At 38.5% G+C, this 17,861-nt stretch overlaps 1 protein-coding gene across 1 annotated transcript in view; it reads left to right on the top strand.

The window, feature by feature from the left end:
- ARHGAP20 (Rho GTPase activating protein 20) overlaps positions 1-9,905 on the top strand; it is a 125,801-nt gene extending 115,896 nt beyond the window's left edge. Inside the window, exons 11-14 of the mRNA XM_012659133.1 lie at positions 3,124-3,272; positions 5,503-5,692; positions 6,890-7,004; positions 8,086-9,905. Of these exons, the coding sequence (XP_012514587.1) occupies positions 3,124-3,272; positions 5,503-5,692; positions 6,890-7,004; positions 8,086-9,905 (2,274 nt within the window). The remainder of the gene's footprint in view (positions 1-3,123; positions 3,273-5,502; positions 5,693-6,889; positions 7,005-8,085) is intronic.
- The last annotated feature ends 7,956 nt before the right edge of the window (positions 9,906-17,861 follow it).

The raw sequence follows: 17,861 nt of genomic DNA, 5'->3' as shown, positions 1-17,861 counted from the left end.
AGGAATGACCTCAACATCTAGGTTTTCCTTTACCACATTTGGCATTCTTTATGGTTCTTACCCTTCAACCATGGTTACTTAAGTTACATCTATAAGTTGCAAGGTTATAGAGTTCTAAATGTTTTCTGCCCCACATTCTTGGAAATGCATTATATTTTTTGGAAAACCTACAGTCAAACTAGCTTTAAGCAGAGCTTTTGACCTTAGCAATAGCTTCTGCAGAACTGCCTTAGGCTCTCATCTCCCAAAGGATTGGAATGTACCAGAGCCAGGGGTAGAGACAAGGCCCCAGCCTGTACCTCAGGGCCTGAAGCATAAAGACCAAATTAAGGAAAACATGATGAAGAATCTTGCATTCCTCTACTCCAGCTGAGTGACCAGCCACTTACAAAATCATACTTTATGACTTTATGTACAATCATGTGTTACTTGGTAAATGGGCCATGTCTACTATTCAACAAACCTTGCTATAGCCTTTTGCAATTAAATATCAGTCAGGAAAATGGGGGAGTTTGAGCTAGGGTCATCTAATCTGTTTTGCACAGGGTTTGTAATTACTTTTCAATCCTGGAATACAATGAAGATTTACATGGTATGCTTAACCAGTTATATATGCCAAGGATATCTATGCACAATGAATTTTTCTTTTTTTGTCATAGAATTAGGTTTTCTATCTCTTAATTTAAGAAGGTAAAGCCTGTCTTAGAAAAATTTTCTTACTATACTATTCTTCATAGCACCACACTTAAAATTTTGGGCAAAATTGTTGAGGCTATTGCAAAGAAGTGTAGTTCTAGAAGAGTTAAATTGTGTTTTCAAATTAGAAAAATATTATTTGTTTAGAAACAAAAGATAAAAAATGATTGAAATGATGGAAGAGTCTGGTTAATAAATGGGTTCCACGCAATTGAAGTTTTATCGTATAACGGTGTTTTACTCCCATTTTCTTCCAAGTGGTTGCAGGAAAGGACGTAATTTTTAGCAAAAGTTTGTGAGCTTTTGTTTTGTTTTGTTTCTTATTGTTAAGTCTGTTTTGAAATGGTACTTAAGTTTTCCTTCAATTTTTCACTTATGCTGGTTTTGCTTAAATATAAGTTTAACTCTTCAAAATGTAATTGGACAAAAATTGCTTGAGACATCATAACTTTGATCCATTAGACCTTTGAGGAAAGGTTCATATTTAATCCTACAGAATCTCATCTCAAATTAATTTGAGAGTTCTGATGGCCTAGGCTCTAGTTTTGGAGAGGAGGAGACTTTCAGTTGAGTGCTGTGAGTTGGTGATTGCAATGCAGAACCACGTCTTACATCCTTCTCAGCTGTGATTGTGGTTATATTTCATAACTTGTTATTCCAGCTGTGGGAGAGTTCATTGAGATGTTACCGAGTTATTATCTTTCAAGTGTAGGTTTAAGATTTAATGATGTTTTTCCTCAAGACAGATCATAAGTATGTTTTCCACTGAGATTTTAAAGAGCTATTGTCACTACCCCAATTTGAAATAACAGACTTTGCCTTTTCTAAATCTGACTTTTCGAGTAGGTGCAGCAGCTAAAATTAGTTTGGTATTATGAAAACTCAAAAGCTTTACCCAAAAAGAAGTAACTTTTGTGATGGTATACATGAATCACAAGTATCCAGGTACATTTCTACTGGAAAATATGATAGAACAGAGGAAGACTTTGAATCAATCCATCTTTTTTCTTATTAACTAATCTAAAAAGAAAAATGTATGGTAAGAGACTAAAGTGATAACAAAGATTCTTAAAAATTATCTTAGAATCTCATTTACAGTTGATTGGCCATCTCTTGTCCCTCATTAATGTTTGGCCATATGACACTAGCAGCAGTTCAGTAATGACCTCTACTATGTCTGAGAACTCGCTTGGCATTGATGTGTACAAAGAAGGTGAGGGTCTGTCCCTACCCTGGAGGAGCTCATAAGTGGGAAAGATGCCCACATAATCAGCTAACTGTAACAATAAGTTATTGCAGCTTCCATATTAGTGATATGAACATGAGATATAAGTAACAAGTTGTGTGTTGTCTTCTATAAGGCACATAGATATAGTTATTGATTTAGTTTTCCAGCAAGAGTTAAAATTACCCAGTTGAAGACTTTCACTTATCTCTGTGTCGTAAGCAGGAAAGGTAGTCAAGAAGGTAGTCAACCACAGGTACAGTGCTTAAACATGAAATTGAGTTTACTCTGCCTAAAATTTACTGAGGTGGAAATCAGACTGCAAGCTTGGTGTTGCTAATGCCACACCAAAAGCAACAGAGAGAGTTGGCCTAGAATAAACTGTCTAAGACCAGGACCAAATTTACTTTTAAGTTTTTTATAAACAAAAGCCAAACAACAAATGCCCTTGGTCATATCCTGTTTGTGTCATGGTTTGGTTTCAGCACAGTCAGCCCCACCAGTGGTCTCAACACAATAGGGTGTCCAAGAAAGGATAATGTACTGTGGACATGTTACTTAGTGTACCTCAGGCATGGGGGTGCTGCCTCAAGTTCCCAGATCCCAGCTGTCACCTGGAATGCTTTCTCTCCCCAAATATATGAGAGCCCTTCTACACACAATAGAAGGAAAAACCTTAAGTACCCCTTGATGCAATTGTGCACCAATACCACTGGGATATAAAGTTCTAAGATATCAGGGACTGTGTTGGATTCACTTCTCTATCCCTAGTACCTCAAGCAGTGCTTGGCACATATGAATAAGCACATATAGAATGACTGAATTAATGATTACCACATTATGAACCTCACAGATATCTTGGTACATTTCCTTGAACTAGCCATTTAAGGGAAAGGGGGAAAAAGAGGACTTAGAATGGTTCACTGCCAGACCCTGTCATGTTGTACTAGTTTGCTAAAATGTGTGCAAACAGGAGGGTCCAACCAAATAGGTTGTCCTTTATCTACCCTACCATAATCCAGACTTCAGTTATCCCAGTGGCTTTTGTTAGAAAAAAAAAAAATCAAAGCCTGTGTTTCTTTGTTCACGAGTCAGTGGAGAATTGGCACAGAGCTCTGTGTAGTTCGCGGAAGGGAGGACTTAACTGAACTTTTCAACAAAATGTTTTCTTTCTGACTCCTCTAATACATATTTGGCATGAGAATAATGATTTAAAATATTTGTTTTTTCATCTATGTAAGGATTTTCTACGAAATATTCCAGGAAGTATTTTTTCGTCAGATCTCTATGATCGCTGGGTCTGTGTAATGGATCAAGGAAATGATGAAGAGAAAATAAACACAATTCAAAGGTAATTATTCTAATTTGGTCATGTCTCAAAAATCCTTTTTAATCACTTATATTTTATAAGCTTGTCTATTAAAAATTAAAGTCATATTCATGGGGACCAGTTTAAAAATAGACTTATGCTAGCTTGTTATTGTTTTTCTCCCTAATTCTATTAACATGGAATACTTGAACATTGTACACATTCTGTCTATCTGAATTGATAGGAAGTAGAATTCATTAGTTCACTAGCTAATACTGTAGGCCCACCCTACAGTTTATGATCTTAATTTTGGTAAATATTTAACTAACCAGACAAATCCTCATATAATTCATTGAGCAACTGAAGTACACAGAGAAAATGACCTATTCCCTCTTCTCAAGAAATTCAGTTTGGTAGAGTAAAGATAGATAAACCAAGAATTACAACAATAATGCAGTATAATCAGTGATATACAAGAGCTATTTGGAGAATACTGTGGGAGCACAGCAGAGAATCAGTTAGCTCCTTGAGAAGTGTCAAGGAAAAAGGGAGTTGCAAAGTCTCAGTCTGATCACAAAGAATGTACTGTTTCTATTCACACAAAGGGAAATTGCTGGTAGAACTCACCACCCCATTCCTGGATATTTCCAGCATTATAAGAGAATAGGAAAGAAATGGCCATTAACAAAAAGCAATACTTCCGGTTCCGTGAAAACTCAAGAATCCTAGTATCATTTATTTGTATGTGTTTGTTTAGTACAGTTTTTTTTTTCCTTGAGCAACTTTCAGATAGGAATGATCCACGTACTGATATTGATAGACATATTTCATAGGTAGAACGTAGTACAGCTGCTGAAGATACCAGAAACTAAAGCCATGTAACAAAATACTATTAATACCTCCACTCTCATTATAGTTTGGTGTAAACCAGATAGCATCAAATTCTATATTTGGTTGCTCATTGTCCAAAACATTTTATGTGTGTGTGTGTGTGTGTGTGTGTGTGTGTATCCCATAAGCTGTTAAAGGGTGATTTTAAAAAAAAGGTAGTATTATGATACTCATGCAAATATAAAACAAACACATGAAAGATTTTATTTAAACTTTAAGGGAACCAAGAAGATGTTTTAACCACCTTCATAGATTTCAAAGTATCACAACTTATGTACTTGAATCAGAAATACTGAAATGAATTTTTAAAAGATGCAAAACTAACCTTTTCTATTAATACTAGGGCAGGGGTACAGATAAACCAGACAGAATTTTCAAGTCTTTAGCCAAGTATTAGGTACACTGCTGTCAGTTATCTACAACTTACAGAGTTGTAAATAGCTCTTATAAAAAGCTTAGGGATCCTATAGTATCCCAGAAGCGTATGCTAGATGCTATTTTCCATTGAATATTCCCAGTAATCTTCCGGTCTATTTCAAAGTCCTTCATAACTTATCCTTACAAAAACTGTACTCATTGTCAATCTGTTGTACCAAAGAAAGGCTTTTCTGCTATTTGGGCAATAGGAGTCAGACTACCTTGTTTTCCCCAGGTTACAGATTCTTATTGATAAAAGCAATAATCATGAATGTCAGCTTATATATGTTTTCTGGATAGTAGTAAAAATCATTTTTGGTAAAATAATCATTTAAAAATCCCTTATCAATTACCAAATGGGAATAGGGTAAAATATACTACTTTGACTTATATGTGAAAGTGATACCAAGGAGACAAGATTTGGAACAAAATAGACCTTAGGAGATGGTGGAGCAGAGCATAAACTCTCCAAATGGACCTGGAACTCTTTATAGCTGAGGTTTGGGTTCTCACCAAGAGACAGCATTCCTGTGTTGCTACTTGGAAATAAAGGAGCACTATAAATTTAATTGCTGTTTAATTTTCTCAGAAATGTTTTGTGGGTTTTGGTTGAGAATATTCTGAAATGTTACAGGATTTACGTAAGTTTGAACACACTGTACTAGTTTCAGGGAAATATTTCAGGTAGCATTTTTTTTTTAATGAGACATTTTTCTGCATTCTTTTACGTTTTCATTGGGCTATGAAGACAGTATAGAAAAAGGCAAAAAAATAAATTCCCAGTACTTATTTTCTCTTTCTGAACAGGCAGTCCTCACTTTGCTGGGGGCCATGTTAACTGAAACCTGCACATCCGAGCTGGGCTCTCGATTTGCCCTCTTCCTCATGCAAAGTTAGGGTTGCCTGTCTTTACAAGTTTTTTAATGAAATGTCTTGCTTAAAGAGTGCATTTTTCTGTCTTTAGGCTATTAGACCAGCTTCCAAGAGCCAATGTTGTTCTCCTAAGGTATCTTTTTGGGGTTTTACACAACATTGAGCAACATTCTTCATCCAATCAGATGAATGCATTTAATTTAGCGGTGTGTATCGCTCCAAGTGTTCTTTGGCCTCCTACTTCCTGCAGCCCAGAACTAGAAAATGAATTTACAAAAAAGGTAATGAAGTTTTTCATTGTATGCCCTGGGAGACTGAATCCCCATTTTGAAACTGAAATTTGGGGTATTAATCCTGAAAGATGATTTCTTAAATAACTTAAGTACACTTCCTTATAAATTTGAGTTTACTAACTATGGAGTGTTTTATTCTATCCTGGTAGACTATAGGAAAGTGATTTGTCAAGCAGAAAAGTGACAGCAATTGATTTACTTCTCTTTTCCCTTTAAGCAGGCTGAACACTATGACTGACTTAATAAGAAAGCAGCTGACATGATTTTAAAAATTAAAAAAAAACCCACAAGACGTTGGAGTTAAGTAAGCCAAGGTTCAATTCTCAGCCCCACCACTTGCCAGATGTATAATCTTGGGCAAAATCTGTTACACTGACCCACAGCGTCCTCATCTAAAAAAGTGGAAGTGGTGATAATACAGTAGTTACTTAAAAATCATCATACTCTTATAGTACCTGGCAGTTAATAAAGTATTTGGCAATATCAGTTTCATTTGCTCTCAACATTTTTCCTGCCCCTTAGCCTCAGCTACTGGGAGAAGGAAACTATAGAGGGGTTCCATTACATCCCAGTGGAGGTACAAAGCTTCCTAATAAACTCTTGTCTCCTCCCCAAGCACCTCCAGTTAGGGAGCCCAGTGGAAGGCAGTGCATATGTAGACTAGTCAGTCAAATGCATGGGTAAAGACTGGTCAGGAAAAACACAAGTTTTCTTTCTAGCTGTCTTTTTCCTTCACAATACATCTGCAGAGGGATCCCTCTTTCCCAAGCTTTTGACATCCTGCCCTTTACATGAAAAAGATTTTCCATAAGTCTTTGTCCGATGGTGCTTTATAAATTTTAATAACAGTATATTTCTTCACCCCAGACACACTATTGAGAATACTTCAAATTATTCTAATTTTAAAGATAGAGAGCCATTGGTATAAAATGTTAACATTAAGCCAAGGCCACAAATAATAATTTCAATCCACTGATTAAAATTAATTTCTACTCCCAGTGCCCAAACTACTCTTGAAAATATCATAGTTTTTTAGAGGAAACTATTTTATGTACTCTTAAAGGAGATATGAATTCTCAGGACACATTTGCTTTTTTGTTGTTAAAATCAGAATTCACATATGAAATGTGATTTATAAGATGTTATATGAAAACTAGCACTTCATTTTTGTCTTTTTTTGTATAGGTTACCCTGCTTTTACAATTTCTGATTGAAAATTGCTGTAGGATATTTGGAGAAGAAATCACTTCCCTCTTCGGAGAGGTTTCAGGGAGATGTGACACTAGAGGAAATGCCTCAGGTATTGTGAATAATTGGATTGGTTTTTGTGAAAAATAGACACATGTCTGTGAAGATGCTGGGACAGTGGTTTTCCTGGAGCCCATGGCAGCTAAGGTGAAGGGAGCCTCTGACCTGGGTCAGTGGGGCCCAGGGCTTCTGATCCTTTCTTAGAGGGCCTGCTAATGTGTCAGGGTATGTTAACAGTTTGGTACGGTTAAGAAATGTATAAGATGAGGTCCCAGCTTCTAAGAAGTTATTAGTGGCAGCATGCTATGGTATGGTGATTTGAATCTTTTCTTAAATAAAACTTTATGAGGAACCCTAATATATATGGTAGAATTTGCTATGGTTGAAACTGGAATAGAAAGCCCACAGGTAGTAGAGGCAGGCCTGGTTTTGTTCTTCCTATCCTTCCTCTTCCTGGTCCCTGAAATACTTCTCAGAATTCCAATGTGCTATGAGATGGTTTGAAAACAACTGGCATCATTTAGAGGGTGGGGGACACTGAATTCAAAGACAAACAACCTTCTAGAATATGAATTCCTGTACCACCAGTTACTAGTTATCCTCCATGCCACTGAACATCAGTATCTTCATCTATAAAATGTGGGTAAAAATAATGTCTTCATGGTTTAAAGTATTAAATAAGATACGGGTATTAAAGAACTTTGTAAAAGAGAAATTGATAGGTTAGTAAATGGATTCTCTAAGACTAGAGTTAATTATCAATATGTATAAGAACCAGCAATCCGTGTTACAAGGCAGAGTCTTACCCAGAATCTAGGTATATCTGGCATTAATTCCTTCATATTTTTCACATGGTTTTATGACATGTTCCTTGTTTTGAGAAAATCTTATGTAAGGAAAGCCCATTCATCAGAACCTGAGATAAGTCTAGTGTACCTCAATAGGTGTTTCTTCTTTTATTCTGTACTAACATTTGGGAAGATTTTGAAAGATTCTTTCTTTCTTGAGAGTAGGAATTTGAATACTGTACGTGAAAAAAGAATTAAACTAAGCACCATAGTTTTTTTTTAAGGCAGTATGGGCTGTATTTGTGCTAAGTAAAAATGTTAATCATGGTTTGATTTTTTTGACAGATATTTCTCGCTTCCAACTGAGTGACTCCTCATATGACAGCTTGGAAAATGAACTAAATGAGGATGTTGATACCCCATGCAGCAACATGGTAAAGAAACTTGGCCAGGGGAGCAGAAGCATGGACTCTATTTTAACGTTCAGTGACTACGACTTCGACCAACCTGAAGTGGAAGACCTTTTAACCCTGAATGACTTTGACTCAGACCATTCTAAAGAAGATCATGCTCAAATGGAACACCCTCTTGAATCCAAGCCGGTGAACGTTAGAATGTGCACGAATATCCCACCACAGGATCCTGCTGAGGCCCCGTCTGGCACACGCAGCCACCTGTCCACAGCTGCAGCAGATGCTGCAAAAATCGTGAGGCGAAACCGGCGCTGCTCAGAGCCCAGCATCTACTATCTGGATTCAAAGCTTTCCTATCTCAGGGAGTTTTATCAGAAAAAGCTACGCAAGTCCAGCTGTGATGCAGGTCTCTGTCAAAAAGATGAGGACTATCTGAAGCAGAATCAACCACTCCAGGAAGGGGTCAAGACATATTTTAAACAGAGTTTGTTCTCAAGCACTGACACCAGCAAGAAAAATTCTACTAATCCAAACATTAAGAAGAAAATCTTGCCTAGTAATGAAGGAAATTATATGAAACTTTACCATAATTCCAAGCCATTGGCCATTTCTGTGTCCTCACAGGATCATTTCAAGAACCAGCTGTTTGATGTGGATACATCTGGATACTCCCCACCACACACAGCAGATGCTCTCAAGAGTTCAAGGAAACACCGGCGCTGCTCAGAGCCCAACATAGATGACCAGAAAGGCAAGCTGTCCCTTCTCTGGGGGATTTGTTCAAAGCAGCATAAAAGCAGCTGGGAATCTGTTCTCTCGCATGAAGAGGATTATCTCAAACGGCATAAGTCTTTGCAAATAGAGGGACAAAAGCTTATTAGTCAGAGTTTGGTCCTGGGGATTGAGGTGGGCAAGAGTAGTGCCACAAACCAAAACACTGAGAAGGTTTTACCCCCAAGATTAAACCTTTGCCCAAGGACTAGCTATTCCAGCTTATCCTCTCCAGGCACCTCCCCATCAGGCACACCGGTGAGCTCCCAGGACAGTGCTTTTTCTCAGATTTCTGAACACTCTCTGTTTACACCCACTGAAACTTCCTCTCCAATAGATTGTACTTTTCAGGCTCAAAGAAAACAAGAAAAACTTTCTTCGGACTCTAGCAGTTCCAGCCTTGTTTCTGGAATGCCTGGTCCCTCATTAGGACAGGCCAGCAGTTACCCAGCTTATACAAAAAAGGACACCAAAGAATGGCATTCACAAACACATTCTGTAACTCTTCATCCTACAACATGGTTGAGAAATGGTGTGGCCAGTTTAAAAAACTGGTCTCTCAAAAAGAAAGCAAAGGCTGCCAGACCAGAGGAAAAGAAAACGGGTTCCCTAAAAGGACCCTTGGAGCTACCTCCAGATGCTTCTGGTGTTCTAGAAGACAACTCACTGCAAGAGAAACAGAATGACATTTCCTTAAGGGCGGCTGAGGGACTGGGAGCTGTGCAGTCAGCCCAGTGGTGTGGTTCTCCCCCCTGCCAGGACTCAGGCGGACACTGCAGCTCTCGATTCAGCCTGGTGGAAGGCAAACTCAAACTGTGTATGAAGTCCCATGAAGAAGTAGAGCATGGTGGCCAGGGCTCTTCCCTGCCTTGTGAAAGAGCCTCAGCCAGCTCTTGGACTGTGGAGGCTGTGGCCAGCCCAGACTCAGGGCCTGCAGTGGTCTGTGATGTTAGGGACAAACATTTAACCAAAGACATTTAACCACAATAAGAAACTGATGTCCACAAGAATAGGAAGTGGGATAATAACAACAACATAAAGACAATAATTATTATGACCCCTTTGTATAAGTTACCTGGGAGAGGTAGCATAAGTATAATCATTGCTGATACTTAGGACAGCAAAATAATTCTCTTTATTAAGACTGTTTTGCAAAAACTTTATGGTAAAAAATTTTGTCACTTAAGTGTGGAGGCTTTTCCTTGTTAAAGCACGGGATTGGTCCTGTCATGTAGTTTCAGAGATACTAGCAGAGGGCTAGAGAACGCATCTTCTGTAGAGGAAGCATGCCTGTGTGAACAGTCTGTGAGATTAGTGTCCTGAGAAGACCAGGATGTCACAAATGAGGAGTAAGGGACTGGGGAGAGAGGGGAAGTTGTACAGAGAAACCATCCACATTTTAATAAGTAGGCAACAAAAATGCTACTAATCAAAGCATGAAGAAGAAAAGCATGCCTGATAATGAAGAAAATCACATAAAACTTTTCCCTAAATCTAAGCCAGTGGCCGTTTCTGTGGCATTTTACAGTCATGTGTCCTCACAGAATCCTTCCAGGAACCAGCCTATTCATGCTGCCAGAGTGGAGAAAGTAGTGATTCAAGACCCCTGGGGAGTGTGATGTCAGTTTTTTTTGTGGGGGGGGCTCCATTTGTTGATTTGTTTTTTCATTAGTGATGAAGAGCTTTACAGAGGCTTCAGGAAAAAGATCTGTGAGGGAAAAGGAAGTGGTGGTTCATGATATCCTCGTCTTCTCAGGATTCGTAGTGCTTTAATAAGGGAAAGCCTACCAAACACTTAGGTGACATAACTCTTTACCGTTACAGTTTTGCCAAATAGTCTTCCCTTTCAAAGGTGTCTGTTCTAGGAACACTATTCAGAAATGCAACTTTTCCTATTTATTCTATTAATTTTCCTATTTAGAAGGTGACCTCCTAACAGCATTCGCTATCTTAGTGTTGAGGAAAAGACTGTAACAACTGTCCTTTCTCAGTTACACAAATACTGTTACCAGCATGTAATCAAAGCATGGCACCTCTGTGCTGAAATGTTTCCCTGCAGCCCTGCCTCTTAGATTACATTCGGCCAGAAAAAGTTTTTTATAAATCATTTTTTTCCTGATCTTTGTAGTTTGGCATTTGAACGATTTAGAGTTTGGCAGGTTATAAGGAGTCACAGAATAGAATATCCCACCAAGTGGCTGCCAGGCTTTCTGAGACAGTCATTGTCTTTGGGTTTTCTTACTTCCAGGAGTTTTTTCATATTTTTGTACCGTGGTTCATGGTTTACACCCCATTAGTTTCTTTCAGATCCCTGGACCTTTCTCCTGTCTCTTGACTTAAAGGCTACAACCATACATCTCCTCACCTAGGAATAGACTGTCAGGCCTTGCCAACCAACATGAAAGGATGGCACTAAAAATGGATGTGTATGTGCCTTCATTCATGTTAACTGCTTACCCATGAGAAGTTGCTTTGAGCCCGTTTGATCTCTTTAGTCCACCATCAAATGGACCTTTCTCCCACAAAATAGGTTATTCCAAATTGTTTTTCTTACCAATCACTAGGAAACTGCCATATCAAATGTTCTTTCCTTGTTGTCCTAAAGTTATGGGGGAAAAAAATTTTTCTTTAAGATTGAAGAAGTTATTTCAGTATTAGCTATATAGGTGCTACCTACCTCTTGGGGACATGGCCCTGTTTGCCCTAATGATTATGATTAACTTTCAGAACTCTGTGTCCAAAGAGCTCCTTCATGACACTGGCCATCTCAGTTACAGATGTGAAGTCAATTTCACCTTATAACTAACCACTCCCAGATATCAAGACTCATTAAGTATCCATAGGCCTCTTTTGTGGTATAATATATAAAGTCAGCAGGGATCCCCCCACCCCCACCCTTAGGGCATACTACTGTCAGAACTGCAAGATGTGTATCCTTCCTAGGGGACCAGGAAAAAAAAAAAGAACTACAAGATGTGAATGAAACTCTTAGAGCTTGGAGTGTCTTTCTGGAAGAAATTGCTTCTCTATTTACCAAAATAATAGTTCTAGCATTTTTTTCTTTAATATTGGCAGGTAGAAAATCATCCACCCAATTTGAAGCATTGAAGAAAATAATTGCTGAGTTTTTTTAAGTAACCATTCCTACTCTTTATGTTCCCTTAGATACTCCTGTAATACTTAATGTGAAGTTTGTTAATATTGTTGTAAAGTATTATATATTGTATGATTTGAAGACAGATTACATGTCATTTTAATATACTCCAATCTATAATATATTAGACTGATGCTTTATCTAAAAGGCTTTGAGTTTGTATAATATATCCTGACAAATTTTACTACCATATGTTATGTAATAAATGTGTATTTTTGTACTTGCAGAAACTGCTGCTAACTTGTAAAGTTGTTTGGTTTTCAGGCACTGATAATGGATATTTATGAAGTCCATGCTGTCTGTTAAATAAAATGCCATTCTGCAGAGGTAATAATCCCACCAGAGCAATATTGCCCATTGTAAAATTGTTCTAGTTAATGAGCCAAATCTCTGCCTAATATTGGAAATTTCACAGAATATAATTAGTGTTGAATTGGAACTTGGAGCTTTTAGTCAGAAGCCCACAGTCAGTCTTTTCTTAAAAAAAGGGTTTTTTCTTTTATATTTTCTCTAATCTTATTTACTAAACAAGTCATGTTTTAGACACAAAGTCTTCATTTTCTATTTTTTTAAATTTAATAACCAAGACTCAGATTAAGAAAAAAATTGCCACAGCTAGGATTAAAAGAGAATTTAAATCTACATGAAAATAATTCATCTAAATTGATGAAAATAGGCATGATGTTTTCATTGTGCTCCTAGAATGAGATGTGGTCAATATTTTTATATCAAAAGAACATCTGCTCACTGTAATCGATTGTGTGAGATTCTCTTTTCTAACATTGGACCATTCTGACCAGAGTACCCAGTTGACCCCAGACACATACCAAGACATCAGTGCTTTTCAGGTCACATAAACTTATTAATTATGACTGGATTCTCATGACTGCTGCATCTTTGCCTTTCAGAATTCCGAATTTACATTTCCCTCTATGTAAATTTAATTGCCATTTCAAAGGGATTCAGAAAAATATACTACCTTAGTCCAGAAAAAATTAATTTTTTGCTCTAATTGGCGATGAAGATTCCTCTGTTGGAAATGGCACTGGTTATATTTGGGCAATGTATAATACACTGATGTTAATTTCTCTCTAAATTTTACATAAATAAACAATTTGCTTTTTAAAAAAAATCCATTGATGCTTTCTGATATTAAAAAAATTAGTCTACTAAAAACATTGGATTTAAGAAATTATCGCTTGTGCTTTTCATGATACGACATTAGATTGAAAGGAACTAATTAATGTATCTTTGAACCAACTGCATATTTTTTCTTTTGAAAAATCATTCTAAGCATATCATGTATCTTGATCTAAATTCTGGTAGTAGGTGTTTAACTCGTATTTCCTACCAGGTTATGTTTTAATGACTTGAGAGGACATCTCTGCAACTGCCTATTTCAGTGCAAAGAAAAATTCATTACCAAGATACTTTTAGTAAATAAGTCTTGTTCCCTGAATAATAAAGTTGGGTACAATGTTGACTTTCTTTAATATCTATGCTGGTTACAAGGATTTCTCATAAGCTAAATTTCCTCCTGAAAGGAAGAGTACTCTTGAGTTCCGCACTACGCACCCTGAGTGAGTCCTCCTCTGTTTGAGTCGCCTTCATGTTGCACTCAGGTTTTGTTTGCTTTGTTTTTAAATGCAGTGAACTCCTTGAGCTTCACCTCTGCATGGTGTCAGAAGTTATGGTAGAATGTTCTATAAATATCTGTTAGGTCCATTTATTTTAGAGTCTTGTTTAAGTCAGTGTTTATTTTCTCCTTTGATGATTTGTCCAGCTCTGACAGTGGGGTGTTGAATTTCCTGGCAATTATACTACTAGTTATTTCCTTGCTTAGCACTAGCAGAATTTGCTTTATGTATCTGGGACCTCCTGTGTTAGATGCATATATAGTTAGGATTGTTATGTCTTCTTGAATTGCTCCCAATACCATTATATAATGACCATCTTTTTCTTTACCACTGCCGATTTAAAGTCAATTTTTTTCTGATATGAGAATGGCTACAACTGCTGTCTTTTGGTTTCTGTTTATGTGTATTTTTTTTCTTCACATTGTGCCTGTGTGTGTCCTTGTGCTTTAGATGTGTTTCCTAGAGACAGCGGATACTTGGCTTGTGTTTTTTTCATCCAATCAGCCTATGTCTTTTGAATGGAACATTGAAACCGTTAATGTTAAGTGGCAGAATTGACATGTGGGATGCTCTTTTGTTCATCATGGTGGGTAGTACCTTATTGCTTTGTTTTTCCTCTTGTGCTATTGTTTTGTAAGAGTTGTGAGCTTTAGCTTTTTGGGGGTGATTTTACACTGACTGGTAACTATTGTGCCGATTCCTATATAATGCCATTCTGAGTATTTCCTGCAGGACAGGTCTGGGCACAACAAATTCCCTCAGTGTTTGCTTGTCTGGAAAAGAATTTCTCCATCAATTTTGAAACTTCATTTTTCAGGATACAAAATTCTTAGCTGGCAGTTGATTCTGTTTAAGAAGATTGAAGATGGGGCCCCAATCCCTTCTGGCTTGTAAGGTTTCTGCCGAGAAGTCTGCAGTTATCCTGATGGGCTTTCCTTTGTAGGTTTAGTTGTTGCTTTCATCTTGCTGCTTGTAGAATTTTCTCCTTCATTTTGACTTTGGCCAGTTTCATTACTATGTGTCTTGGAGATGTCCTGTATGCTATGAATCTTCCCAGTGTTAGATGACCATCTTGTGCCTAGATGTCTAAATCCCTGGCAATACCATGGATCTTTTCCTCAATAATTCCCTTGAATAGATTTTCCATGCTTTTAGCTCTTTCTTCATCTACCTTAGGGATACCTATGATTTACATGGTGGTTCACTTCACATAATCTCATCTCTAAGTGATTGCTCAGTCTTTTTTATTCTCTTCTCTGCCTCTTTGAATGCCTTGGTTAGCTTGAGAGCCTTGTCTTCAAGCTCTGAGAATTTTTCTTCTCCTTGGTTTAGTCTGTTGATGAAGCTTTCTGCTGTGTTTTGAAATTCCCTAAAATGACTCTTTCATTTCTTTAAATTCTATCATATCCTTTCTTAAGTTTTCTAGCTCTTTAGTGACTTTTTCATTGATTTCCTGAAAATTTTGGGGGGGAAGGTTCTTTTTGTTCATTTTCAACTTTCTCTTCAATTACTTTCATTTTATTTGGCATCCATAGTCTGAATTCCATTTCTGTCATTTCAGCAATTTCCTTGTGGTTGGAGTCCACTACTGTAGCCCCACTGTGATCCCTTGGGGGTGTCAAACTGTTCCATTTTTTCATGTTGCCAGGGTTCTTTTGCTCCTTTCTTCTCATCCAAATCCTCTTTTCTGGACTCAGGGCTAATAAATAGGTTTGCAGGACACCTGTTCTCCTTTGCTGGGCTCTCTCCTGCTTAATTAGAGAAGGGGAGGTTCCTAAATGGCACCATTTTTCTACTCTGGAATGTTGACATGGCAGGGGAGGGGTGTGTGCACTAAAAGCTGGTAGTGCAGCTGTTCTGTTTTGTCCTGCTCACCTGTGATCACCACAGTTCAGGCCGGTACTGGATGATCTTTGTGCGGGGTGGTAGGTTGTTCCCAGATCATTGTAGGAAATTTGAGTTGGAGGCTGGGTGAAACCCTCTCCATGGAGGCTGGTGTTGTAAGGATTGTTGTGCCTGAGGTCTCCCCACAGAGGTGACAGTGTCAGCTGGGTCAGGCTTTCTAGGCAGTAGTCATGGGTGCCCAGGCTGTGGGTGTTCGCTTGAACCAGGTCCAGGTATAATGGCGGCTTGAGCCTGGGGGATCCCTGGTGGGGTGTTGGACCTTGGGGCTGTTCTGCTGGCCCAGCAGCAGTGGTGGAGACTCAGGGGTGGGGTCTTGGGGTCCAGGTGAAGTGCTGGAATCTCTGCGGTGGTGTCCCAGGCCTAGCAGGAGCTCTGGAGCCACGGGGGTAAAGTCTCCAGCTCTGGTGTGAGAGCCTCGTAAGTGGGACTGGGGAAGAGCCAGAAGCATGGCCTCAGAACTAGAAGCAAGGCTATGCAGGCAGCGGGTTGTTCCATAGGCTCAGAGACCACAGATGCCAAGTTGCACATGCAGGGAGGTTCCAGGTCCCACTGAGGCAGTCGCCCAAAGCTTTCCAGTTGGAGGCTGTAGCACCCAGAGCAACTCCTCTGCTCAGAATCACTGTGCTGGAAGGGGAAAGAGGGGCTTGGCTCAGTCACAGGGTAGGGCTCAGGGGGGTGTCCGATCTGTCCACTTGGAGTTTAATTTTACATGGTAATATAAGATGCAGGTTTTGGAGACATTAAGATTTAAATGCTAGTTATTTTTATCTAAGCTTGATTTTAGATTACAATAACTTGGAATTAAATTTAGAACTTCTTTTGCAGCCTCTTGATCTGCTATGAGGAGTGAATAAACTGGCTAGAGACTTGTGAGCTTATCTCATTACTCTGAGCAAATAAAATGAGTGCTAGATGTGGAATCAACCCAAGTGCCCTTCAATACATGAGTGGATTAATAAAATGTGGTATATATATATACCATGGAGTACTACTCGGCCATAAAAAAATGGTGAACTAATACCTTTTGTAACAACCTGGATAGAACTGGAGATCATTTTTCTAAGTGAAGTATTGCAAGAATGGAAAAACAAACACCACTTTTACTCACTATTAAATTGGAACTAACCAATCAACACTTACGTGCACATATGGAAGTAAAATTCAAGAGAAATCAACCAGGCAGGAGGGAGGAGGAGGGGATGGGTAAATTCACACCTAACAGGTACAATGCACAGCATCTGGGAACACTTATAACTTTGACTCAAACTGTACAAACGCAATTCATGGAACCAAAACGTTTGTATCCTCATAATATTCTGAAATTTAAAAAAAAAATGAGTGCTATAAAGAAATACTCCTTTTGTACCAAATCACAGGGGTTACTACCTAAAATTTTCAGGAGGAAAAGGAATGTTTTATATCTTTGCCCAAGAATGGGATGATTGAGTAGCAGAGTAATCATCAAAATACATGAACACAAGAAACACTGCTTGTGGCACAGCAAATTAGTTGGTGCAGGGGAAACCTCAGATGAGCTACTTCATGCAACAAACTGAACCATAAGTTTAAAAACAAATTGAAAAGAGAGAGAGAGCATGGCTAGGGGGAAACTAAAGTGTTAAAAATGATAAGATGCTACTCAGGCAGTTTGATTTTTATTGCCAGGTACTCTTCCTGACCCTAGTGATGCAAGGGGAAAAAGACAAATTGTTTCTGTCCTCAGGGACTTTAAACAACTAAGGGAAAAATTGGGCTGTGTAGAAGTAGAACAGTAACATTTATTGGGCACTTAGTTTTCTGCTTGCACTAGTGATAAATGCATTACACATAGTATTTCATGTAATACCCACAACACATTTTATGTGGTGGGTACATTCAACTAGAACCTCATTCTAACCCCAGGAATACTACTCAACTACAAAAAACAATGGTGATCTAGCACCTCTTGTATTATCCTGGATAGAGATTGAACCCATCCTTTGAAGTGAGGTATCACAAGGATGGAAAAACATGCACCACATGTACTGGCCATCAAATTGGTACTAATTGATCAACACTAAGGTGCTCACATGGTAGTAATACTCATTGGGTGCCAGTCAGGTAGGGGCTTGGGGGGCAGGGAGTAGAGCAGGTGGGGTGGGTAAACCCACAGCTACTAGGGACAGGAGCACTGTATGGAGGAATGATACGCTTGTGGCCCTGGCTTGAGCAAGGCAAATGTATTTCATGTAACCACAATGT

Source organism: Propithecus coquereli, unplaced genomic scaffold, assembly GCF_000956105.1.
Source record: "Propithecus coquereli isolate 6110/MARCELLA unplaced genomic scaffold, Pcoq_1.0 Scaffold6, whole genome shotgun sequence".
In the NCBI taxonomy this organism is placed as follows: domain Eukaryota; kingdom Metazoa; phylum Chordata; class Mammalia; order Primates; family Indriidae; genus Propithecus; species Propithecus coquereli.
This window is presented reverse-complemented; position numbering and strand designations above follow the sequence as displayed.